The sequence below is a fragment of the Chiloscyllium punctatum genome, chromosome 2 (assembly GCF_047496795.1).
Source record: "Chiloscyllium punctatum isolate Juve2018m chromosome 2, sChiPun1.3, whole genome shotgun sequence".
Lineage (NCBI taxonomy): Eukaryota > Metazoa > Chordata > Chondrichthyes > Orectolobiformes > Hemiscylliidae > Chiloscyllium > Chiloscyllium punctatum.
The window spans coordinates 140083471-140110590 of NC_092740.1; the positions used below are offsets into that span (position 1 = coordinate 140083471).

The following is a 27120-nucleotide window of genomic DNA, read 5'->3' on the forward strand; positions in this document are numbered from 1 at the left end:
GTCTCCCTTTCAATAATGTGTATTGGTAGCATATTTATAAAGCAGTAATGGGCATTGATGAAGTCTCTGCCAGAACCGTCGAAATTCTAAATCATAAATCTTGTTATTTATGGCAGTTCCCCAGCTACCTTGAACAAAGAACAAAGAATATTACAGCACAGGAACAGGCCCTTCAGCCATCCAAGCCTGCACCGATCCAGATCTTCAATCTAAATCTGCTGTCTATTTTCTAAGGATCTGTATCCCTTTGCTCCTGCCCATTCATGTATCCGTCTAGATACATCTTAAATGACGCTATCGATCCCACCCCTAACACCTCTGTCGGCACCCACCACCCTCCGCATGAAGAATTTTTGACGCGTATCTCCCTTAAACTTTTCCCCTCTCACTTTGAACTCATGACCCCTAATCATTGAATCCTCCACTCTGGCAAAAAGCTTCTTGCTATTCACCCTGTCTACACCTCTCATGACTATGTCGGTCTCAATCAGGTCCCCCCTCAACGTTTGAAGTTTAATTACTTTCTGTATTGAATAGGTTTTCTGTCTGTTGTATATCCTGTCCTCAGTATGCTATCAAATGCAACAAAGACTGGCCTGGAGAACACAAGGTCTGTGGTCACACCACCTGCAACTTAAGCATCATGCCCGAGGAGGCTGCACTGGGTGAGAAATAGGAATCTAAGGCAAAGAATGAACTGCCATGTTCAATACTCTCAGCAATGCAGGTTGCTATGAGTTATTTATTAGTTGGTCCCATAATGTGAAGAATAATTTTCTCCATGGAGTTCCAGAGAAGCAAAGTCCTTGTCATCTGTTTTAAGTCTGTTCTGCTGTTTTCCCTGCTGGCGTGTCACAAGTCAGAGCAAAGAATGTCCATGACTATGAAACACTGTTTGAGTGATGGGCTGAATAGCTGGAGGTATGTGGAGGCAGTGAGGAGTGGCTGTAAGCTGACATTATTGTTAAGTATGTGAAGTGGAGGTTGTTTAAATGGATTATAGGCCTGAGTACTGACTGCAGTAAACAGTGTGAGGGGTTTTGTAGTGGATTGGCAATGTCATGTGAAGATACATTTACTCACCTTGACCACTCAGGTGAGGTCATTAGACTTGTGCCACTGCTGTATAGCCCTATGAAGCAGATGTTTGGAACAGACCTCAATGTCCACTGTCTGTCAATTTGAATTAACCTCCCTGGTTTCCTTTAGATATATTTCTTCTGGCCCTGCTGATTTACCTATTTTCAGTATTGCTAAAGCCGCAAAGTTTTCATTTTTATTCTGTTTATCCCAACCAATTTTGTAAATACCTTCACAAACTATTTATTAAAGACCAGACTTACATTTTGTATCTGTACACTTGGGTTAGTATTTTGGTTTCTACTTTGTCATACTCTTTTCTTAATTATCCAAGATCAAGACTTTGTTTTAACTTGGAATCTTATAATTGAAGTATAATGTAAACATATATTATCTACTCTAGTAATTTTGTTTTCTTCTTCATTTTCTTCATTGTCAATGCCTTTCTTATGTTTTCCTCTCCCACACACCCTTTTAAAACCCAAATCCTTGATTAAAGGTTTTGATCACTCCTAGTTCTCTGCTTTTGGTTTGATGTACATTTATATCTTTTTGGAGAACGTTACCATGTTTTCTGTTGTAAAATGAAAGTGAGTGCACCTTGCTACATGAATCAAAAGGAACTCGTTTACCATTAACCGTTAGCAATAAAGTGGATCAGTTCCCGTGTTGGCTCAGCACAGTTATTCAGTCAGTAGCCTGACATAGAAATCAGCAAGATTCTGGGCTTGTACCTCTGTTGGATTACCTAATCTCTACAAGATGCATTGGACCTAGTATTTGAGCTAGTGAGGGGTAGAAAAAACAAGAGTTGTTAGCATTGAATGGATGTGCCCAGCAGTCTCTGCTGTAATTATACATTCATGGGAATTTAACTGAAAAGCATTGCCCACTTCAGTGATAGTCCTATGATTCAATAACCTGCTTATGTTCACAGTTGAGATTCGCACACAAATATTAATAATTTGGACCAGGTCAGACAGTGACACGGTGGCTTAGTGGTTAGCACTGCTGCTTCACAGCACTAGCGACCCGGGTTCAATTCCAGCCTCAGGCAACTGTCTGTGTGGAGTTTGCACATTCTCCCTGTGTCTGCGTGGGTTTCCTCCAGGTGCTCCGGTTTCCTACCACAGTCCAAAGATGTGCAGGTTAGGTCGATTGGCCATGCTAAATTGCCCATCATGTTTGGTGTATTAGCCAGAGGGAAATAGGTATGGGTAGGTTACTCTTCGGAGGGTCGGTGTGGACTTGTTGGGCCAAAGGGCCAGTTTCCACACTGTAGGGAATCTAATCAAACAAATGAGGCCCTTGGAATTATACAACAGCAAGGGGTGATACCTTTGAGTGGAGAAAATGAAAGAAAATTGTTAAGAAATAAATAACGTAGATTTGGAATCCTCTGTCCTGAATTTGCTTCTTAACCGCGCACTGTTAACAAGGTACAGAGTCTCCTTCATGGTATTCATGCAGTGAGATTACTTGGTGCAGTATGATTAAGAATGGATGTGTTTTTGTGTTTCTGATTTTGATTAGGACCTATTCAGGATGCAGGCATGACTTCTTGCTTTCCTGTATACCCTTCATCTTCCCATTAACATTACAACGAACCTGTTGAGAAGGCCTTACTGTTAGCTGTCACTGCTCCTTGGATGCTGCCTGACCTGCTGCACTTTTCCAGCAACACATTTTTCAGCTCTGATCTCCAGCATCTGCAGTTCTCACTTTCTCCTAGATTTAGTAAACTCTCTGGTATTTGGTCATGTTTTCAGATAACCTTTCATTAATTCCAATAATATGCAGGATAAACACCCATTGCCAGTAAAGCTTATTGTTTATTTTCTACTGTATTAGGGCATCCCAGATGGACTTGAAGAGTGCCCTGGAAGAATGCAATATTGCACTGAGTTTATTCTTAAATAACAAATTCTCTGAAGCTTTGGATTTGCTGCGGCCGTGGTAAGAAGTCTTGAATTTGAACCAAATGACTTGTTTTTCTGTGTGTAGTTCTGCATTCCCCATAATAGATTTATAAGGAATTTAAACTGTTTCCCTGCCCAATCCGTTGCCTGTAGTAATAGCATTGTCTTATGAATATTAGAAGAAAATAAAGTTAACTTTGAAAGTGTAGGTCGTATTCTTGTAAATGTTGGCAATAGAAAATAACCACATTTATGTTAATTTCAAGTGCTTTGATAAGTTATCTTTAAAAATATTGTTTCAGTCTCCCAGATATTTCCTCTTGACTTCACGTGTAAAAGGGTTGCTTTATCCTAGTGAGCTTGAAAACTGAGTGGTCACGTTTGTTATATTGCTGTTGCTAGATTGCTGTGGAGAAATCCAAGAAGATACTTGTCCTACTTGTCCCCCCCTTGCTTCATGTGGCAGATTGATTGTTACTGATTTCCCCTTGGAATGATCTAAGGTTAGTTCAGTTGGCTGGACAGTTAGTTTATGGTGCAGAGTCATGCCAACATCAAGGGTTCAGTTCCCACATTGGCTGACATCACCATAAAGGTCTCTCCTTCTCAACGTCTCCCCTTGTCTGAGGCTTGTTGAACCTCAGATTAAACCACCACGAGTCGTCTTTGTAATGAGAGAGCATCCCGATAGACTGGTAAAACTGTAGCGACTTTACCTTACCTTCATGCAAACCTGTTTACCATTCCCGAATTGGCCCTTGCAGGAAGCCTGGGTGAGAGGCTTGACTTTCTGACCATAGGGAATACTCCCCAACAGGCCAAAGAACTTGTTCATTTTGTGTGTGTGTGTGAGAGATTGTAAGGTCCAGATGTTTATTATTTTGTATTTATTTACAGAGTTGCATATCATAAGCATATACCTTCAAGCCCAAACGGCCACTGTTTTGTTTTCTCTGTCTATGGTAGAAGTGAATGCTCAGTTCATGCCTACTGTTTGCATAAAATTAATCATGATTCATATGCACTCAACAGAGCAGGCTGCCGAATTAGGCTATTCAGATTCCAAATCTTGGTGGGATTAGGGAAAGGTGTTGTGAATCCAGACCCATGGGCTGTGGAGTGGAGGGTCCTTGTGTGGTGGTAAGGGGCACTGAAGAAATGGAGCTATGAATACCACCTACACTGAGTCAGCTATGGCTACATCCTAGCTGCTGTGCCAGTGCTGCCCTTCCCCCTCCACGTCAGACTTCTAAGAATAGCCAGAGGGTCTAGCTTGGGGTTGTGCTTCATTACCTTCCAGTAATAGGCTCTTCTGCTGTGCAACATAATGTACAACTAGTATTTGGACATCTTTATAAGGGAATATTGTAAAGCTCACTGATTAGTCTAGTGATATTGAGGGATTGCCCTTGCCTCAGGGTAAAACCTGGTAGTTGTCATCATTATTGTCCCCTTCCTCCTTTTCCAGGCCTTCTGAAACACCCCTAACTTGTAGCCTGATGCCTCCTCTGGCCTCCTATTAGTCACCTACCCTTGCCTGTATGGCTTAAATGTATGAGGGTGCCAACCCATTTTAGCTCATCTTTGGCACAGTGTGCACTGCCCCCTTCTCTGGTACACCCTCTTTCATGCAATTTTGATGTCTGAGTCAATAGAGTAAAATATTTAGCCCCCTCCACTAGTGCCCTGGGGTGACACACTCACCCTTGATTGAGGTTTTGCGATTTCTGTGGCAATTGCTGCAATTTTCTATTATTATCCAAAGAGATCTCTGGGCCTGTCATACATTTTGTTGTATTGTGAATTATCTTCCAATGGAACCCAAGCACCCTACTCTGCCATAATATTAAGAGCCACAACATTGGTAATTTTAAAATCAGAGCGCAACAAGCAAATGATTTGTTCTGTAGTGTCAGGGTAAATGTTGTTAAAGCCATAAACTGCAACATTACCAATCTGATTCACCCACATGACTTGTTTGTACGTTAGATTGAGGTATGCTTTGCTCTGTTTTGAAGTTAAGAATACAAATTTCAAGTTGTCTTTCCAATTATCCAGCTCAACTATTTGAAATAAATTTTCTCATGTCACCTTTGAAAAATCCATTGGTAGGTGATGATAAGCTGTACTTGTTTATATATGTTTTCAATCTTATGAACTGGTAGATTTGTTCACTGACGGATGGCACAGTGGCTCAGCGATTAGTACTGCTGCCTCACAGTGCCAGGGACTCAGGTTCAATTCCACCCTTGGGGGACTGTCTGTGTGGAGTTTACACATCTTCAATGTGTCTGCATGGGTTTATGGGTTTCCTCGGGTTTCCTCCCACTGTCCAAAAATGTGCAGGTTAGGTGGATTGGCCATGCTAAATTGCCCATAGTATCCAGGGCTGTGCAGACTATGTGGATTAGCCATGGCAAATGCAGGGTTATAGGAATAGGACAGTGAGTATCTGTCTGGGTGGGATGCTCCTTGGCGGATGTGTAGAAGAAATTAGCTAAATGGACTGCTTCCACCTTGTAGGGAATCTATGATTATATAAATAGGATGCTTCTTCTATTTCAATTGTAGATATGGAATTCTGTCATTTTTCTTGTTGACTTCTTGCTTTTAAATGAAGTAAGATTGCCATGCAATCTGGCATAGAACTGATAGGTCTAGGTGAAACCATCTACATCTTGAAAATGAATGGAGAAATTAAGCAAAGGTTTGTGAAATACATTGAAGTGAACTGTCTACTTCAACTGTGATGGGGCAAATTTACTCAGTTCAAGCTCAACCTTTTTCTGATGGAGCAATGTTTGGACTTTTGTCCCTCCCGCTGTGTAACTAGGTGTTTCTAAAACAGGTCAAAAGACAGCATGTACCATGCCCTGGGTTACAGCACTATGCATGCAATGCAGGCAGCCATGACCTTTGAGCAACAAGATATCCTTGCAGCCATTGGAACAATGAAGGACGCTTTACAAACTTGCCAGAGGTGAGTTTTGCAGTGATCTAATGTCTTGCACCAAGCACTTTGTGACTTGTTTTGCTAAGCAAGTGTTAATAATGTAGAAGTTCTTCACAGTTTATTTTTGCACTGCTACAGTTTGTCGTGAACGTTTTAAAAAAATGTTTGTGTTTTTTTTTCTGATGGTATTTTTATTGCTTTCATATTTATATCATAGCAGGGGGAACACATGTGAGATGGAAGGGGTAGTTATCCATCCATTCTGCTGCATGGAAAATCTCCTTTAAAACTAATATTGGTTACGATGGAAATGCTTAACATTCTGACTGATTGATTGTAAGATTCATTTTTGGACATCTTTGGTGTTTTGTTTGGAAAGTTGAAATGATACATGCTGTTTTGCTGATTTTGAACTTTGGTTTAAAGTGATAATGCATCAGTTGATTGTGAAAGACTAACCTTAAATTTTACTTGTGTGTGGATTAAGTAAATTAAAAATTTCTAACAAATTGATGCCTATTTCCTGAATATATTAAGCCAAACAGGCTGCTTTCTGAGTAGTCATTATCAATACATTGCAATAACATCTTGCTTATATTTTGTGATTTTGCTTAAGGTAATGAAATCATATATTCTTTATGGAAAATTAGAACACCCCATGTTTCTGGCTATAATAAGTTAATTGCATTTATGTCGTAAGTGTGTTGGAGGCCCAACCTTTTATACAACCTGCTATAAGATGGATGTTATTAAATTGGAAAGGGTGCAAAAAAGATTTACAAGGATGTGACCGAGACTGGATGGTTTGTGTTATAAGGAGAGGCTGGATAGGCAGGGACTTTTTTTCCCTAAAGTGTAGGAGGCTGAGGGCCGACCTGGTACAGGTTTATAAAATCATGAGGGGAATGAATAAGGTGAATCCAAAGGTCTTTTCTCTATGATAGGGGAGTCCAGAACCAGAGGGCATAGGTTTAAGGTAGAGAGAGGGAAGATTTAAAAGGGACCTGAGGGATAACCTTTTCATATACAGGATGGTGTATGTATGGAACAAACTGCCTGGGAAGTGGCAGAGACTGGTATAATTACAACATTTAAAAGACATGGATTGGAAAAGTTTAGAGGGCCAAGTGCAGAAAAATGGGACTAGTTCAGTTTCGGAAATGTCGTCGGCATGGATGAGTTGGACTGAAGGGCCTGTTTCCATGTTATATGACTCTATGGCTCTAAATGTCAATGAACTGTAATATTTGAGGTAATCAAAATGCGTGCTAATAAAAATTTCGTTCAGGGGTTATTATCATGGGCATTGTCATTCAATTGTGAAACATTAAAGAAACCAAAGCCAAAATAGTAATATTACAAACCCATGCTTGAAAGGAAAGCTCCCTGGTATGAAGGCACCTTTGAACACTGATAAGATTATCCTTCTTTTATTCCTTCAAATCAATCCCAAGTGTTAAATTCAAACTGTTACTTCAGACTGAACACGGCTAACAAAGAGACAATGAGAGAAAAAGTGCATTTTAAAAAATCAATGAAATTTTCAGTGCAAATCTGATTCCTAAATGCCAAAAGGTTAGACAGCTAGTTAAGGCCATCTTTAACTTTACAGCTTCTCATTTTAGGTAAACCAACCACAACTGATTAATGCTGTATACTATCAAGGCTGCATGAGTTTTGTTTCTCAAGGTACGAATCTGTGCCTGTTCCAAATATTTTGAAATTTAGACATCCATAGATTTGGGCGCATAAATTGGATTAGAATGATAGAGCACAGCAAGAGGCCATTTGGCCCATCATATCCCTGCCAGATCTTTAAAAGAGCTATAAAATTAGTCTAACTCCTGTTTTTTGTTTTGTCCTAGTCTTACAATGTGCTCCCTTTCCAGGAATTTATCCAATTCCATTTTGCAACTTACTGCTAAGTCTGCTCATTTAAGTAATGTATTCTAGATCACAACCCATCCTGTAAACCATTCTTTTCCTTGTGGCACTTTTGTCAATTACAATTTTGGCATTATGTCTTCTTTCTTTAGTGGCCCATCTATCACTGGAAACAGTGTTCCTTACTTACATATCAAAACTGCTCAAGTTCTTGAACACTCCAGTATATCTCACCCTTAACATTGCCATGGTAAGGAGAACAACCCCAGTTTGTCTCAGCTTATCTCCAGTTCTTTGCCTCCAGTGTTATTGTAGAAAATCTTTTCTGCACTCTCTCAAAGGCCTTGATATCAACTGGAAGTTGGTGTCTATATTTTTTGTCCTCCCGAAATGATCGTGTAGGACATAAGCAGTTAACAACCTTCTCAAACTTTGTCCAATTAGAGACAGTGGCTGGGTTTCAGAATCAGGAAGCATGGACAGTATGGCCTGTGGCAATAACCATTGGCTACCTTCACAGGGTGGCTACTGCTGAGGAGCTAGCAATAGGATAGATAGTGATGCAAAGGAGGCAGTTTCAATAGCAGAGGAGTGGCTGTCATTACTTCAGGTATAGCAGCAATGGAGCCATCACCTTCCTTGATTGATTTCAGTGGCACATGTTCTGCTTGGGGATATGTGAGCATTGAAGATAACTGCCAGCAAATAATTAAGAGGTTTCAATTTTTACACAATTTTGCCCAGTATGAGGCCACCCCAATGAACTGCCAGGAATGAGGCACAAGCTGCTGCCCTGGCATTGCCAAGAATCTTTCCTCTCTTTTGGAGGTCAGTGGGTGAAAGCAGAGGCACAAAAATTGGCTACCATCTTGGCGAGGTATCCCGATGTTGCCTAAAGGAGGTAACCCCCTTCTTTCCGTCTTTGCACCAGAGTCGGTAAGAAGCTCGTCTGGCTTCTTCATTCGGGTTTTCTCCATACACCAATTAATGGAGGTGAAGGTGCCCTTGGACTCTACTTTGGCCATTATATGCCAATTTAAAGGCCTGAGGGTAACTATGTGTGATGGAGCTGGCTGATGTGTTACCTACTCACTGTCTTATGGGGGAACACCTTGAGAGTGAGCGAGCCAATGTCCTACTTTGCTTTGCCACTGCCCACCACAAACACACTCAATGATTTGCTTTGTTATACTTCACACAATTTCCTTTAATCTGAAGGAATGTTTCAACATGACCCCACCCCCTACACAAGCTCAATGTTGACTGAACTTTGAGTTTCTTGTCTGCCCAAAACAGCAAATTCCCAGAATATTTCACCAGTTTGATTGTAGATTTGCCACTGTAAAAACAGGACAAATGTGGTTGTGGGTTTCTGAAAGGTACCAAAATCACGGAAATATATTTACTTATTAGTTGGGATGGAAGGTTTATATTAAATTTTGAATAGACGTAGGGTTGAATTTACTAACTCTGAACAGGGATCTCCTTCACTGGCCGAGCGACCATTTGCAACTGTGTTTCTGAGAATCCCAATAGGATTAAATGTCAAGCAGTTTATCAACTCAAAGAACTGCTAGCCAATCAGAAGACCAGGTCACTCAGGATCATTGGTCACTGCTGGGATAGCCTCAGGCCCTGAAACAACAGCCATGAACAAGATCCCAGAAGAGAGTTCAGTGGAGTAAACTTGCCAGGGTCTGCAAGGCAAATAATGGGGTGAGGGAGGCAGATGTGGTTGATTTGGAAGTCCGAGGGGTGATGCTAGCCATTGGGGTGACATCTGGAGCCTGACTGGAAGTGTTATCTTCTTGCATCACTCTATTCCTCATCCTCTTCTTCAAATTGTCCCTCCCTGCTAGTAGCCTACCATAGTTCTGAAAAAATATTTGCAGAAATGTTTTTATTGTGTTGATGGCGTTTTCGATATAATAGTGTTGGATTAAAGGAGGAGGAATTTGTTGCTCTGTGGAGACGGTGAACAAATAGGAAAAGTGAGTTGGGGAGTGCAAGCAGTAATATGTCTTGGAGCACTGAAGAAGACCGTTCAGTCTATAGTGTATGTGTGAGTGTCTCCTTGCCCTCTTTCCTTTATATTTCCTAAAACATAATCTGCACAGGGAGGGCACAAGATGAGAGTACAACATGATGGAATGACTTTCTTTTAGCTTTGTAAGTAACACCGTTATCTTGAGAGTCTTGCTTTTTGGGGCTATGACCAAAGTTACCTGCAATAACGACAAATTGTGACAAAGTAGAGAAAATTAATGAAATTAAGGCGTTTTTTTTTAAATGAGCGTGTTCCTAAGTGTCTTTTGGCTGATTGTCTAACAGATGCATTCAGTAGCATTTTGTACTTGTCTTTGATTTCTGTCTCTGCATCTCCTTTTTGCATTCATTTAACTGAAACAAATAATAAAAAGCAATTTTTCTCCCTCAATTCTATTCTTGCTTTCCTGCTTCACAAGATCAAGGTAAGAACATTTCAAAGTATTTTATTTTTTCATTAATTCCACAGACTGTTCAGCTTCTCGATCCTGAGTCTTTTATTCTGAAAACCCATGTTCACTGACTGATTGGCTTCACCTTCCTTCATCTTGAGCCCTGTCCAACCTTTCAAACTGTGCAACATTAATTTACCTTTTCACAAACACTTCCAACTAGAACCTTGTTTCCCAATCTGGCCGTGACCTTCCAGCCTTATTGGTGTGGCCTATCAACTCACATACCCTACCCATTGTTTGTAGCAGGAGGGAGTGGAGAGGAGGGAGATTTTAATCTAAAAGATGTCAAAGTTGGGGGAGGGGGCGGCGGGATGTTGGGGGACTTGGTTTGGGCTGGGCAGAGGATGATGAACCCAAATTCTTCTTCAACTTTGCAATTCCAGCTTTAACTGAAGCAAGTGGATGAGGTACTGGCCTGTTCCCAGATGGTGGGTTGGAATATTTAAATATGATAATCAGAAAGCGAATCTCATACCATTCAGTTTCCCACAGTTTCTGTCGCATTTGCACAGCAGCACTCATTACTATTTATTGTTCAGACATTTTATTATCAAGATCCAATAAGCCTTAGATGGAGGAAGTTCATAAAGTCCATTAGTAGTCTGACTCTCAACAATACCCCAAGGTCAAAGAAACAATGTACCAAAGATAACAGTAGTGTTGCTTTCTTTGTAGTAAAATTAGTGCAAACAAAGATAGTCTTTCATGAGGAATTTTGTTGGAGGCAGTGGAGTCTACTGTATTCATTTGTCATATAAAATATTACATTTTGATCAGCCTATACAATATTTTTGTAGATAATTTTTATGCTGGACATAATACTTTGCCACTTCATGAAGATGATCCTCATTGAAAAAATAGCTCTCATTTTCATTTGTATATTTGAGTTAGTAAAGCTCTGGACTTTATTGTCAATCAGATATATTTGATTTGGCTCAGAATTTTAAACCGAGTGTGCTTCCTATGTTCATTTCTGTCAAATTTTTGTTGAAGAACTTGCCTGCTGCCAAACAAGCCAAAACTGGACCATTCCAGTGCATGAGTTTATCAGTGCACTAAGCTGTCTGAAAGAATCATTTCAATAGTTTTGAGATTTACTCATTTGATAGGCAAGACAGTATTGACAAAGCAGTATAACAGCCTAATGATATGGGAATTGAATCCAAACTGCTACAGCCATGCAGGGAAGAAGCATAAGATTATGTTAAGGACCATTCCACCTAGTCATAGAGTCTTTACCACTTTTATACAGAACTCAAATGAAAGGAATCTTTGCTAAGATCAATTTTCAGTTTGGTGCTCCTTCTTAGAGCACCTGATCACCTTTGAAATTATAGCACATGCATTCTACTGAATAATTCAGTTTTTGTCACGCTATCTAAGTTCCTGGCTGCCTCATCCGTCCACAGTTGTTGTCATTTGAGGCACTGGTGTTATGGATTCTTAGTTTATTCTGGCAAGATATATCAAAGCTAGACAGAATAAAAATGAAACTAAAACATAAATCGTTTTAAATGTTCTTTTTTCACAGTGTTAATTGTGATATTTAGCATGCAAAGTACCTAGCCACTTGCAGATTGTTATAAAATTCATGTACATTTTAAATGAAAGCTTCTCTGGTAATGATAAGACTAAATTGGGAAACAGTTACATGTTAAAGGCTGAAGCTTAAAGTAAGGTGCTATATTTTTATGTAAAGGAATACAGATACAGGGCTAGCTGAATAAAGAATGGTGAAACTGATAGAAATTTCACCATTGGTGCAGGTGACCTGACACCCTGATTGTTATAATCTTAATTCCACATTGTAACTGTCTGGTGTCATTAGAACCAGTGCAGGCATGAACAGCCAAATAGCCTCTTATACTTTAACAAATATGTAATTTCATCATTGACGATCATCTTTGATTTAACCTGATGCTCAAATTGCAGATTGCACTTCAATTATTGCTTCGCTGATCTCTAGTAGAGGACATTCTTTGTACTTAATGCCTGTACATATTAGAATTCCAGTGCATATTTCCTATCTGCACTTCTGTTAAGACCAATGTATATTTATTATAGATCTTTATTTTCATCCGCTCAGTTGAAATGTTTACCATGTAGATCATCGCTCAATGCTTTATTTTCCACTCTCTTTGTACTGCTTCATGTTTATCTGCATCAATCTACAATCTGCCAACCCATTGACCTGTGCCTTTCTACATTCCTTCTTATGCTTTGCCATTCTCTTTAATGTGGCATTAGCAGCAAATTTTGATAATTCCTTTAATCCCATTTCCAAATTATTATTTTTAAAAAGAAAGATTTTCCAGCACCTCCATGGACATGCCTTTAGACAGATTTTGTAAGTGTGTGAAGTATTCCTGTTCTGTGTTCTGTCCTTTAGCTCTCCTTCCATTTACATTTCTACCCTCAAACTGTGAATGTCGATTGTGACAGCTTTTCTGTTGCTATTTGTGTAGCACTTTCTGTACTTTAACACACAACACTGATTTTAACATCTATAATGGTTTCTTCATTGCTCCTGGATCCCAGTTACAGAACTTCATAATTTGTATTATTGTTGGAACACCCATCATGCAGATTGCAGCTGTTCAACAAGAAGATGCATCAAAACCATCTCAGGACAATGGGGTTGAAAACAATAGTAGTTAAACAATAAATATCAACCTTTGCAATAATGCCCTAGCCCTGAGAATGGATTAAAATATATATCATTGTGTGTTTTGCACTTATCAGTTAATGGCTCCTTGACATTGTCCCACGTTATCCTAACACTTCACCCCCCCCCCCCCCAAAAAAAGTGTGCAGAGTTCTCAAGGATGTGTGTCATTCCAATATTCTCTTGAATATGATTGTCTTCATCCCACTTATTTTGGACATCCTTTTACTTTTGACTTGCTTTAAAGATTTCTTTCTTATACTAATGTGTCTTTTTTAATAGTATACTCCTGGTTATTCTAATCTCTTTATTCTGATCTCTCTCTTTGTGTCATGTATTTGTTAAATTTTCAGGAAGGAATTGCCAGGAATTAAACTAAATGCTATGCTATATTCATTGTAAGGTATTGAACCTATCTGGCAGGGCAAACAACTGGCCTGTGCAAACTGTTTATTCTGTGTCTTTATGATGTATCTAGATCATAATGCAAAAAAAGTGGTCAGTTTTTATTTCTAGAAATACTCTTTTCTTTGACGCTACTGTTATAAAATATTCCATAAATCTCCCAAGTCTGAAGAAATTTCCTTACAAATCCTAAACTCTCATTGGTTGATTATATTAGGCTTTCCAAGAAGGACTCTCCTTCTCAAGCTGTCTGTCAGCTGAGGTGTGGTGACCCTCAGGTTAAACCACCATCAGTCATCCCTGTCTAATGTGAAAGCAGCCCTGTGGTCTGCCACGCCAATGGAGAACTTAGTAGACTTCATTAGGCTTTCACAAGGGTGTATAATCCTAAAATCAAAGACAAGCCCTTCAAGAGTGAAATCAGGAAAGCACTTTTCACAGTGTGCAATGAAAACTTGGAGATGTCTCTCCTCCCAGAAGCCTAAGAATGCTAGCTCAATTGAGGATTTTCAGATGGAGATCAATAATATTAGGATCAAATAAAGGCAGGTAAATAAAGTTGAGGCAAAGTTCAACAATGACGGCAGAACAGGTTTGGAGCTGATTTATCTACTTCAATTCCTGTATTTTACTCAGTGCTTTGGAAAATGCCAGGGCTATTTTTGAGAGCAGTACAACAGATTTACAGCAGCCATCAGTAACAGTAATGTCATAGCATTTGTCAGTCGATTGGCTCGAAAAAGATAGCCACATTGCCAAAATGCAATGGTGCTACCTTGTATAAAGAGTGGGGTAGGAGGGATGGAAATCCGTCAATAATTTCAAGATCTGGAACAAGTGGAAAGGGTGGTCACATGCCGGGAGAGGCAGGAAGGGTGGTGATAACCCTGTATTCTACTCAATTCCCATTATTTGTTTGCTGCCTCCAGTTTACAAAGTTCATTCTGTTGAAATTATTGCTCCTCTGCAATTCATAAGAATAGAAAAGCTCTTGCCAACTTCCCTTTTGCAATATCTGGAGGACTTTAAGCATACAAACAAAAAATAGGAGTAAGTCACATTCAGCCTTTCCAGCCTGTTTCTTCATTTGATTAGATATGAGCTGATCTCATTGTCATCTCAAATCCACATTCTCACCTACCCCTGATGTTTAAAGCCTGAGGTTTGTGCCAGTCAATTCTAATTTCACTTCTCTGCTTCCACTTCCTCATTTAATTTATCTGTAGACCATCACAACATCACCTCAACTCTTCCAAGAGTGTGTACGTGTTATAAGCTTTCATACTTACTGCTGCGAGGAGGTCTGAGATCAATATTGATTGATGTCTGGCTGCTCAGTCAACCCTCTATGACTTCAGTCTCAAATTGATCTGAAGTTCTGATCTCCCAGCATGCTGTTCTTTTAACATTTTTCATTTGGCAAATACTGGAGATGAACGTCCTTCTAATTAGCAAAAGATTTAAATTATTTTCCTTGATGTTCTAATTCAGTCTTGTATCTTGAAGCGTCCACGAGGGCCTGTCTATTTAAAAGCATTTGATGATTTCATTAGTTGCTAATTATCACTTCATGAAATTATAATAAATCTACTTGAATTATTGTGTGGTGTAACACTGCAGGATATGGCACAGTTTTTTTTTCACAGTTTTAATATGTTTTCCTTAGAATAAGGAAAGGCTGTCTTTATAGAGTCACTGTTCCAAGTTTTCACTGCTTATGACAGTGGTTCATGACTGGAATTTTCTCAAGCAGTGGATTTCCAAACCCAATCATGGGATAAGAGTTGTGGTCAGCCAGATCAAACCTCTTGGACCAGTGTAAATTAGGGGAATATCAAGGGTGGTTGCTTTGTGTCTTCTCTTGCTTTATGATACATTACAGAAGCACTAAGCAGGCTGCAAACTCAATATGTCTCACCATACATGTTTCCTAGATGAACAAATACTGTGGAAATGGTAGCATAGTTGTTACTGGGATTGATGTTTGATTCAGAGGTCAGGAGTTCAACTCTCCGCATGGTGAATGGGGGTTTTATTTAATCAATCTGAGAAAAAGTAGACTAGCATTGGAGTTGTCATTTAAGTACCCAACTAGTTCATCATTGTTTCCAGGAAGAAATTTGTTACTTCTGTCTAGTCTCCTCCATATATGACTTCATTTCAATATACATAGGCAGCTAAGGATGAGCAATACATAGATCTGTGTTGTTTACATCTGAAGAAAAAAGGAAATGGAGATGCAGCTTGAATTAATTCTCCAAAGCTAGTCAAGTGTAGGGTATGTGGTTTATTAATGAGAGTCCTTGGGAGTATGATGGCTTTTGGAGGAAAATGTAAGTAGGGAATAAGCACCTGACCTCTGATCGGGATCCAACAACTGACAGGAACACGTTCTTGTCTATGTTCCACATTCTGATCATGGATGGTACACCCAAATCAGTAATCTGTCTAGAAAGGAAGGACCCCACCCCCTCTCCAAGGAACGCACCACCCTGACTTAGACACATGTTGCTGTCTGCTCTTCTTTGTTAGCGGTCAGAGACCTGGAACATCCTTTCTAACAATTATGGGAGAATACCCGAGCTACACAAACTGGAGCAGCTCAGGAAGGCCACTGATGACAAGTGGGAATGGGAGATAATTAGATTTTGGGAAGGCAATTGTGCATGTCTGAAACTGTTTTTGATTTTGGAAGTAAACATGTGGAAAACAATACATATTGAACTTTAAAATATACTTATTCTTAATGAAAACAATATAAAAAATGGGATTCCTTCATAGAATGACACTTGTTTAACTGAAGACTATTGCTACGTCAAACATTTCAATGGGCTTTTGAAAAACTGTTTTGTCCAGGTTTCGAAAGAAGAATTCTGTTGTGGAGTCATTGTCGCATTTAGTTTCAAAACAAGGGTCTGATCAACTGACAGAAGGTATAGTAAAACTTTGATTTAAATATGTTAAGGCTACACAGGTAATATAGTAGCTTAGAGACTAGGAATATGATGTGTAAAGAAGTGTAAGTGGTTCGGGTAAAATGTATTGAAGATTTGAATAAGTGAGAATGAATAACAGTGTCAAAAATATGCGGAGAGATAGTTACTAAATGTGGTCAATGACTAATGAAGTTACATGATTTAAAAAAATAATTGTGGTGAAAGGGGAAGGTCACGTGAATTGGCCATGCTAAATTGCCCGTCGTGTTAGGCAAAGGGGTAAATGTAGGGGAAGTGGTGGGTTGCGCTTCGGCAGGTCGGTGTGGACTTGTTGGGCCAAAGGGCCTGTTTCCACACTGTAAGTAATCTAATCTAATCTTATAAAAGACATGATTGAAGAAGAGGATACATGAAGACAATTATGCAAATGTAATGAGTATTTGAATGAAGGTACTGTATATTCTGTTAGGGGGCAGCCTGTATCTGAATGGAGAGCAATAGAACTGGTTGGACGAAAGGAGAGAGGAAGAGAGAGAGAAAAGGTGAGGGAGGAAGGGAGGACCAACCAACCAATCCTGAGGGGGATCAAAATAAAAATAGTTAGGTGGAATTAATGGAATGAGGGAAGGGAACAAGAAGAAAATGAAGAGGAATGAATGTGGGGGAGTAGAGACAAAGTAGGTGGAGGAAGGTAGAAGGAGTTGAGTAAGGTCAACAGGGAAACAAAGTAGACTTCAGTCGCTGAGAACAAATTTCAACCAGTTTAACTCTCAAAAGTAGAGATTTGAGTCGATCTGACCAGCAACCAGCAAATGATTTCACTCATTTCACACGTATCTGTGATTATGTATTTTATTAATTATGGTCAATAGATTATAAACTATAATTTCCAAAACTAAGTTAAGTTCAGGAGTATGTAAATAGTCGCTGAAGATCTGTAAATGTCTGCTTGAATATGTTTCCCAGTTTAAGGATAGTGTTTGTTCTCCTTTTGCTGTGTTGAATTTTGTTTGGGTGATGGGACTCCTGTTGACCGCTTGGAAGGCGTTTGGGATGTGACCCAACTTTGGTGGGACCTGGGACCTGGGACTTTCCTCTTGTTAGTGGCATAGCTACCAGAGCGTCCATGCCGATAAAATATGCTTGCCCATCCCAGAAATAGGTAGCCAGTCACAGGGCCAGCTGTTCAATAGTCTCTGCAGCGCTGACAGAAGTGGTGCCACCTACTGGAAGGGGAGGACCACCAAAGAAAGAATGTGCTTCCCAACTGGGTGAAAGGGCTCTGAGGCAACCGTGGCAAGTGAGGCAGGCTTTAAGAAGTAAAGTGGTGGGTCATGTTGTTGAAGACTGGTGGTGCCACAATATTGGTGGGTATTAGAGGATGTTGCATTGGGGCTGAGGCTCCTTTCCTTCTTTCTGGCCAAGTGTTACTCAAACAGAAACCTCCCTCCTCCTCATGCAGACCACTGCATGAGGCAAACGTAGCTCATAACTGGCTGCTTAAATGACTCAGTTGGCCTCTGAGTGGGTGAGCTGCTTGCCACATTCCCTATCATTGATAAAAGTGACATAATTGGGAAAATGATGTGAACACCGTCACCCACATTCCTGACATTTTGCTGTGTCGACTGTGCTGTTGGTTCCATCTCCACCCGCCTCCCAGCTTGTTGTTAGCATCAGGTTAAAATCCATGTTTTAAATCTTATTGTGGTGTTCCTCGGGAAAGCAGCAAATTTGCCTCATAACTGCATCTGACATAAAACCAGTAAAATACCTCACATCCTCAGGACCTGCCACCTGCTGTCTTTGCTATTGCGTCAGTAATTGTTGTAAAGTACTTCTTTCATAAGACTTGTTGAAATGCACAATCTTGACACTGAGCAGTCAGAAGTATGATTTGCCCCCCTTTATCTCTCTCATTTCTGCTCTAAGTACTGTTTTAAGCCTGCATTTTAATTGCAACAATCCTGAATATATTGTCCTCTATCAGAGGAGATGCATGCGGAGATGTGCTACGCAGAATGCCTGCTTCAGAAGGCAGCTTTGACGTTAGTCCAGGTAAGAAACTACTTCTGTTTTGAACATGGTTGTTTTTATTGATGTAGCAAGCAATAAACCGTTAAGCATCATTGGTCATTTAAACAAGCATGGCAGTTTATGAATTGTAAACAACCTGTCACTGAAATTAAGGATATTAGATTTGGGGAAGACAAAGTGAATGGTTTGCAAAATAACCTATTTACTTTGTCTCTCCTGAAACTGCTCAAGTGTCTCTTTACGACCATTTGAGCATTGCCCTCTCCTTTAGGCGTGTGGCCATCCTTCATTTGGGTAAAGACATGACAAATGTGTCAGGCGGTTCAGCAAAAATCCCAGTTTCTCATGGGACATGCTGGCTGATGTTCTGTATCCTACCTCAGTAGTGCAATGCATTAACAATCTGTTCAGATCAGCTAAATTGGTCTGGACTGGGGAAAATGCCTTTTAAGTATTTTGGTCAAATCTGAGTTTATTGTGGGGTTAACTTGACTGCAACATCAAATCAGTTTTCTAATTTATTAACTTATAGAGTCACAGAGATGTATAAGATGGAAACAGACCCTTCAGTCTAACCTGTCCATGTCGACTAGGTATCCCAACCCAATCTAGTCCCACCTGCCAGCACCCAGCCCATATCCCCCAAACCCTTCCTATTCTCCTATTCTCAAATGTAATTTTAAAATATAGGTGCATCATTATATCAAAGATATACTGTCTTCTTTATTCAAATCTATATCAAATGATTCATCTTGTGTGGAGAAATAGCATGCTACGTTTATCTGTCTCCAGCTCAGGGGTGTGGTTGGTGAACTTTAGACAGACTGAAAATTAACAATATAAAATACTCTTTGGGATGTGATTGATGATTGCATCGCATACTTGTTACCTACTTTTAAATTTCCCTGAGTATATTAAAATTCAACCACGTTGTATGAGACTGGACTCCCCTGGAGGCCAAACTGGATAATGGTGGCATATTCATTTCCTTGAATGGTATTGGTGAACAAGTAGTAATCAGGGATTAGAGTTCAGGCCCACTGAACTATAAGGCATGCCACACTGTTATGTATTGAGACAAAAAAACTGCACATGCTGGAATCCAACATAGACAGGCAGGAGGCTGTTACAGCAAGCCAGGCTGTATCTGGAGGTGGAGAAAGAACAAAGAACAAAGAAAATTTACAGCCCAGGAACAGGCCCTTCGGCCCTTCAAGCCGATCCAAATGTACTGTCTAAACCTGTCGGTCAATTCCTAAGCATCTGTATCCCTCTGCTCCCCACCTGCTCATGCACTTACTCACGCATCTTAAATGAATCTACCGTGCCTGTCTCTACCACCTCTGCTGGCAACACGTTCCAAACGCCCACTACACTCTGTGTGAAATACTTGTCGCGTGCATCCCCCTTAAACTTTCCACCTCTCACCTTGAAAGCGTGACCTCTCATTATTGAATCCTTTACCCTGGGAAAACACCTGTCTCTATCCACCCTGTCTATACCCTTCATGATTTTGTAAACCTCAATCAGGTCCCCCCTCAATCTCCTTATTTCTAGTGAAAATAAACCTAACCAACTCAACCTCTCTTCATAGCTAGCACCTTCCATACCAGGCAGCATCCTCGTAACTCCCCTTCCTGAAGAAGGGTTACACCCGAAACGTCGACTCCTCCACCTCCTGATGCTGCCTGGCTTGCTGTGTTCTTCCAGCCTCTTGCCTGTCTACACTGTTACATATTGGCCATATTACTTGGTTCACTAACTCATTTGGACTCATGCAAATGCAAAAGGAAAATCTACCTGACATATTGCTGTAACAAACAACTTTTATCACGCATGAATGAAATGTTAGTGATCAGTACACATTGCATAATTTACTGCTGCCTATTAGTGTTGGAGTGGCTAGTGATATAGCCTTTGTCAGCATATCTTTCTGCTGAACATCATGGCTGAAGTCATCGCGGAGCTGTTAACATGAGCATGTTTCATGTGTGGGATTTTTCAAAGCCTTTCAATAACTTTGCAGAAATGTGATCTCCTCATATTTCCAACACAAGCACATTAATTCCAACAACTTCAATAAAATTATAATTTTAGACAAGATTTTTTGTACATTATAGCATATAGTGGTGTTTTTTAATGTCATAAGTAAACATGTCCAAACATGGTCTTGCCTCGTGAAATGGAGGTGACGAAAATAACAATTACTGATGTCTTCCACATGTAAACAAAATTATTGGATCAGGCGTAAAGGAGACAGATTGCACATTAAGGAATAAAGTTTTCAGTGATATTACTGTGATAATGTTCAATTAATGTGTTGCTGGAAAAGCGCAGCAGGTCAGGCAGCATCCAAGGAGCAGGAGAATCGACGTTTCGGGCGTAAGCCCTTCTTCAGGATTCCTGAAGAAGGTCTTATGCCCGAAACGTCGATTCTCCTGTTCCTTGGATGCTGCCTGACCTGCTGCGCTTTTCCAGCAACACATTTTTCAGCTCTGATCTCCAACATCTGCAGTCCCCACTTTCTCCTAATGTTCAAATTAATGTTTACTGATTTAGCCAGCAATACACTTTTCCCGAGAATGAATAAAAAATAAATGTATGTGGTACTTAAAATCTACTTTTTAACTGCAGTTTTTTTAATGACTTGGTCTTTGAAAATAAGGAGGAAGAATGATGTGCATCTGTGGGATATAAAATCTCCTGGAGCTAACTGTAGTCTTTCTAATAGTTTAGTTATGTGGGAGATATTAACTGATTTACATTGTAAATTAGATCCGTGGCTCACCCTCACTCATCCCATGTTTATCCTGAAATTTTGCATTTGCTTAAAGTTCGAGCTTCAGAGAAAAGATTTTATGGCTCAAAGTATTTTATTGGGAATTGATTTATATTCAATCTATGCAGAATACTGATTGATGCTGCTCGTTTTATTCTCAGCTGGTTAATCGGATCTTTCCTTTCTTCCCTGCCTTCCTCAACTCTAATTCTCCCCAGAACAATCTGAATGGAATGAGGGAAAAATTCAATTTTCAACTCCAGTCTGTATTTGCTCTGCACAGCACTGAGGGTGCTATACTTGATCTAAGTCAGAGTTAGCAAAGATAAGTCAGGAATTCTGCCCGTTAATAAATGTGTAATCAATTAGGGACGGGCAAAAAAATGCTGGCTCAGCCAGTGACACCCATGTCCCATGAGTGAATAAAAAAAAATTCTCTGTGTGGATTTTGGATTGTGGCAGGGTTGTATTTGACTGTGAACTTCATCTTACTGTCAAATAGCTGTTGATGTGCGCAAGGTTCATGCATAATGTCAGCCTTGATGGGTGGCACCAAAAGCAGATTACATCTGTCAACCTATACTCCACCTTTTAAGAGGAAAGTTACCTTTTCTACTTATTCCTCAAAATTACAAAAGTAAGAATAAAAAGGTTATCTGGTCGTTCCTGTTTGTGAAACTTGGCCGTGTGCAAATTGTTTGCAGAGTTGCCAATATTACAACGATTGGAAATTACTTAATTGACCGTGAGGCATTTTGAGAGGCACAGAGGACATAAAAGGCCTAAATGTAAATCTTATTTTTCTAGGATGAAAATATGATTAATTTTATTAAAGGAGGAATCAAAATACGAACAAGTTACAACATCTATAGGTAAATGCTTCTTTCCTCTCTAACTCTTAAGAATTCTGATTGAAACTTGTTTTTTTATGCACGTTTTGCGGTGAGTTATCCAGTGGTGCAGAGACTGTATGAGCCTTCATATGAGAAGGCTGGACTTACTATGCGAAGCAAAATCTCACATAATTTCTTGATGCTTTGGTTGCATCTCTCCTGATGTTCCAGCCACCAAAGACAGGTACTTTCCTGACAGGTGGGGGACATAATGGAGGGTATTTGACATGGAGGGACTTTGATGGCCCTGTTGCCTGAACACTGCACCTCCAATAATTCACAGTAGGTGAGATACTTGAGATGTGATAACATAAGTGCAAATCTTCATGAAATCAAACTGTTCAGTGTTGTGTTATCCAATTGACAGTGTTCATTGTAATAGTATCCACTTACACAATTGCAATAATTTACAACAGCAGGTAGTATGAATTTACTGTTCCACCAAATTACAATGAGCACATCGAGGTTAATTGCATACCACAAACCCCATGCCTGTTTCAGGGTTAGTTAGTTTAATCTGCGTACTCTCCTGTTTCTGTTTTAAATGTATTTTCTTTTTGGTAGATTGTTGTTATTTACGTATAATATTACTTCTCGACATTATACCTTTGCTGCTATTCTGATAGTTGTATCTGACTACAGGCACAGTGAAGTGTTTTGGAGTTTTGCTAACAAACTAGTCAGACTTCTGCCCTGCCCCCAACGACATGGGCAGCCTATTTCAAAAAGTAGGTTAATTTGAGAAGTGGTGAACTATTTATCATGAATCAATTGTATCACTGAATAAAATGGTCCATTTCAAACTCAAATCTCTTCTTCTTGGCTTATGATTGGGTGTTATTGAGCATTTTACAGTCTGTTGCTGAAGCACGTGATTGAACCAAGGACTTATGGCAGTATTCAGATGAAACCTAGGTCTTTGATCTGTTCAGGAAACTCATGTTAGCTCCCAGTGACTTCCAATGAACTGATCCCTGATGCATTTATAACACACCACCTAATAGTGTCCTAGTGAGAAGGAAGGTCTATGGTGGCAGATGCCCTGTGGGAGAGAGGGAGTCGAAATGCAGATTGGGCAACCCCTATACAGAACACCTATGTTCTGTCTGTAAAAATGACCTGGAGCTTCCCGTTGCCTGCCACTTCAGCACACCGCTGTATATTCTGGCTAACATCTCTGTCCAGGGCCTGCTGCAGTGTTCCAGTGGCTAAAACAAAATAACAGCATCTCATCTCCCGCTTGGGGACCTTTCAGCCTTCAGGACTCAACATCGAGTTCAACACTTTTAGAGCCTGAACCATTTTCCATTTCCTTGCCCCTTCCCCACACCACAGGCCCTGACATGATATGGGCTGCTTTCAGTACAGCCAACTAATATTTCACTCACTTCTGGTCCCTATTATCAACTTTTCTTCTTTCCTGGCTTATCATCAACCATTCCTTTGTCTGCCTATCTTTCTCTTTCTCTCTCTCTCTCTCTCCCTCTCCCTCTCTCTCTCCCTCTCTTTCTCTCTCTCTCTCTCTCTCTCTCTCTCTCTCCCTCTCCCTCTCCCTCATCTCCGTCTCTGTCTCAGTCTCTGTCTGTAGGTGCCATTTCCAACTATTTCACCTGTCTGCTCATTGCTCCCAACACCCACTGCCATCAGGATAACTTACCACCTTTTCCTAGTTACTACCTATTCTGAAGAAGGGCCGCTGGACTCAAAATGCTAGCTCTGCCTTTTTGACCACAGATCCCTGAGTTTCTTCAGCAGTTTCTGTTTTTGCGTGAGAGAATCTCTTACCACATGGAAGGTCAGGATGTTTTCAGAAAGAAAGAAATCCACATTGAAAGCACTTTCTTTCACAGCTTCCCCTTTTTGGTAAGGATTGTTAATCACGAGTGAACCTTATACTGAGGAGTGTAGGAGTGTATTAATTGATGTATGTTTGCAAGTCTAATTTGCATTGAACTATACCACAGTTTTAGTTGGTGGTAGGGTGGGTCTGTATTTTGGGCTATTGGGTAGAGGTTATTTGCTTATGATTTTATTTAACTTATTTATTGTTGCTAAATATTTGATCTTTTTGTTAAGAGAATGTCAACAAATCGTACAGATGACACAGGACCGGGTCAAAACTGAAGTCTACTGCCAATTTGAAGGAGGAGTCAAGCTAGGAATTGGAGCTTTTAATCTGGTATATTGTGCCCACATTACATAGGAATTGCCATTCTTTTAGTTGGAAAATGTCTTTGCATTGCATGTTTGTTACTTGAGGGTTTTGTTAATTTTTTTTCACCCTTCCCACACAGATGCTGTCTCTGCTACCTTTGAGAATTCTTCGTCTTCTTGAATTTATTGGATTTTCGGGAAATCGGGTACGTGTTTAATAAGCATTTCTGTGTGAAAAAAAATGTTCTCTGACTTGCAGCCCGAAGATTCAGCCCTGCTTTCCCATAGTGTCTTGAAGTGGAACTGTGATTTGAACACTCTGCTTGTGCTCCACCTGCTGGAAATGAAAGGGCAGCAGCAGCATCACTTATGATATCACCATCTACTGGCAAACTGCAGTAGTGCTCAAATTTAGATTAGATTACTTACATTGTGGAAACAGGCCCTTCGGCCCAGCAAGTCCACACCAACCCTCCGAAGAGCAACCCACCCGGACCCATTCCCCTACATTTACCCCTTCACCTAACACTGTGGGTAATTTAGCATGGCCAATTCACCTAACTTACACATTTTTGGACTGTGGGAGGAAACCAGAGCACCCAGAGGGCCCACGCAGACACTGGGAGAATGTGCAAACTCCACACAGACAGTTGCCTGAGGCGGGAATTGAATCTGGGTCTCTGGCACTCTGAGGCAGCAGTGCTAACTTCTGTGCCACCATGCCACCCACTTGACTTCAGCTCTGATGAAGAGTCATCTAGACTCCAAATGTTAGCTTGCTCTCTCTCTCCACATGGATGCTGTCTGACCCGCTGTTATCCCCAGCATTTATTATTTTCAGTGTTCAAATTTCAACTGACAACCATTTTGTCATTGGTCTATAATATCCTTTTCGGGCGCAACAACAATATTGTGCCAGATTTTCTGAGGAATTGATACTTAATTACGTGCTTCAGGTTGAGACTTGAGGAGGAACCTTGGGTCAGGGTGGGTTGAGCATAATACAATTGTGTGCAAAGATAGCATTTAAAGCACCTAGGATTAATTTGCTGTACAGGAGGTCATAGAGATGTATAGCACAGAAACAGACCCTTCGGTCCAACTCAGCCATACCAACCTGATATCCTAAACTAATCTAGTCCCATTTACCTGAGAAACCTTTATTGCCCTGGATCCACATTCTCCAAGTGTTCACCTTCTTTGCAACCTCAGGTTAAACCTGCCATCAGGTGGGCTGGTCTCCTTGCGGTCCCCTGGAGTTAGGAAGTCTGTCATCAGACTAGTTGTAGAACTAGCCTGCCTAGTTATAGCATTGCTTCATGATATGGGTGTTTTAACTTGTGGGCAACCTTTCAATGCCTTCCATCTCTCATCCCATTTTCATCCTCACATGCAATATGGGTACAATTACAATATTTAAAAGACACTTGAATAGAGACATGAATAGAAAAAGTTTGGAAGGATATGGCCAGGAGCAGGCAGGTGAGACTAGTTTAGTTTGGAATTATGTTTGGCATGGACTAGTTGGACCAAAGGGTCTGTTTTCCTTTCAATACAGATCTTTAGATTAGGTACAGATCCTTCATCCCTGTGTTAGTCATGTCATTCCTAATTATTGAATCCTGAGCCATGCAGTTTGATTGATCTGGGACAGAGGAATCAGAAAGCCCAATAATTGAGGAGTTGGAATCATGACCAGGACATTTAGCAGCAATTGGTCCAGAGATTGAAACGGTAAGCATCAGCCTTGTATGGGCGAACATTTTAAGATAGTTCTGAATTCAGTTTAAAAATGTTAAAAGGTTACGTCAGGGTAGATGGAGTGAAGCTGTTTCTCTTGGTGAGAGAATCGAGAGCAAGGAGGCATGATCTTAACAAGATGCAAAGTGAACTTGTCTGTTCAGATGTTGAAACCAAGAAGCACCTTTTACACATAACAGGTTGTTAAAAACTGGAGCATTCTCCCCACAAATGCGAGGGATACTGGATCAATGTTCAAGACTGAGGTTGATAGATTTAGGGTTATCAGAAGAAGTGGGCTGATGTTTCTAAATGAATGGTGGAGCAGGCTAACAGAGCTCAATGGCCATTTCCATTGGGAGTCAGAGAAGGTCATTCAGCCCCTATTCTATTACTGTCAGTAGAATCTTCTTTTAATGATGTGTAATATGTGATCCAAAATAAAGATTCATAATTTTTAATAATTATTTGCTTATGTCCTTTCCTAGTTGTATAAGTAAATTGGAATTGTGTTCATTAATATGTCACTGTTTGCTTCAGGATCTGGGGTTATCCATGCTGCGAGAAGGTGCCACCACTCATAGCTTGAGAGCTGTACTGTGTGCCTTGACTCTATTGATGTATCAGACTTACATCACTGTTGTCCTCGGTAAGGTGTCTCTTTTTATCTCTTCCAATCTTTGCCTTGGCAATATGAGAATTGGAGGTTTCCTAATCAAATCTGTAGGCAAGACTCAACATTGTAGAAATCAGTGCAGGTTTATGTCTTGTTAACAGATTAGAGAACTTTAGTTGGTAATAATTGCTGTCGAGAAATCGTACTATCAACAATTTGCTTACAATACACAGCTGGCTATGGTATTATCTACATGATGGATATGGCAGAGTGGTTATATCACTGTTTAGTAATCCAGAGACTTCTGGGGGGGTGTGAAAGATTGGGCAATAGCTGTTATCCTTCAGCTGTTAAACCAGATCATCCTAGTCCTTATCACCTTGCTGTTTGTGGAATGTTGTCCTGTTGGGTTCCCTGCATTGCAACAATGCCTACATTTCAAACGTGCGTAATTGTGTGTAAAGCAATCTGGTGTGCCCTGAAGTTGTGAAAACTACTACAATTAAATGATTTATTTCTGTTCCTTCTTTAAATGACTTCTAATGGAAATAATATTCC

The 27120-nt window shown here is 40.2% G+C and overlaps 1 protein-coding gene across 3 annotated transcripts in view; it reads left to right on the plus strand.

Moving 5' to 3' along the window:
* Window positions 1-27120, plus strand: part of ttc39b (tetratricopeptide repeat domain 39B) — a 120142-nt gene that overhangs the window by 63797 nt on the left and 29225 nt on the right. For 2 of the 3 annotated variants that reach the window (XM_072589134.1, XM_072589135.1), the window contains 8 exons: window positions 2932-3036; window positions 5848-5979; window positions 16264-16340; window positions 18334-18401; window positions 21967-22031; window positions 24129-24231; window positions 24347-24412; window positions 26487-26595. In XM_072589134.1, the coding sequence (XP_072445235.1) occupies window positions 2932-3036; window positions 5848-5979; window positions 16264-16340; window positions 18334-18401; window positions 21967-22031; window positions 24129-24231; window positions 24347-24412; window positions 26487-26595 (725 nt within the window). The remainder of the gene's footprint in view (window positions 1-2931; window positions 3037-5847; window positions 5980-16263; window positions 16341-18333; window positions 18402-21966; window positions 22032-24128; window positions 24232-24346; window positions 24413-26486; window positions 26596-27120) is intronic. The other variant, XM_072589136.1, reaches the window with a different exon arrangement.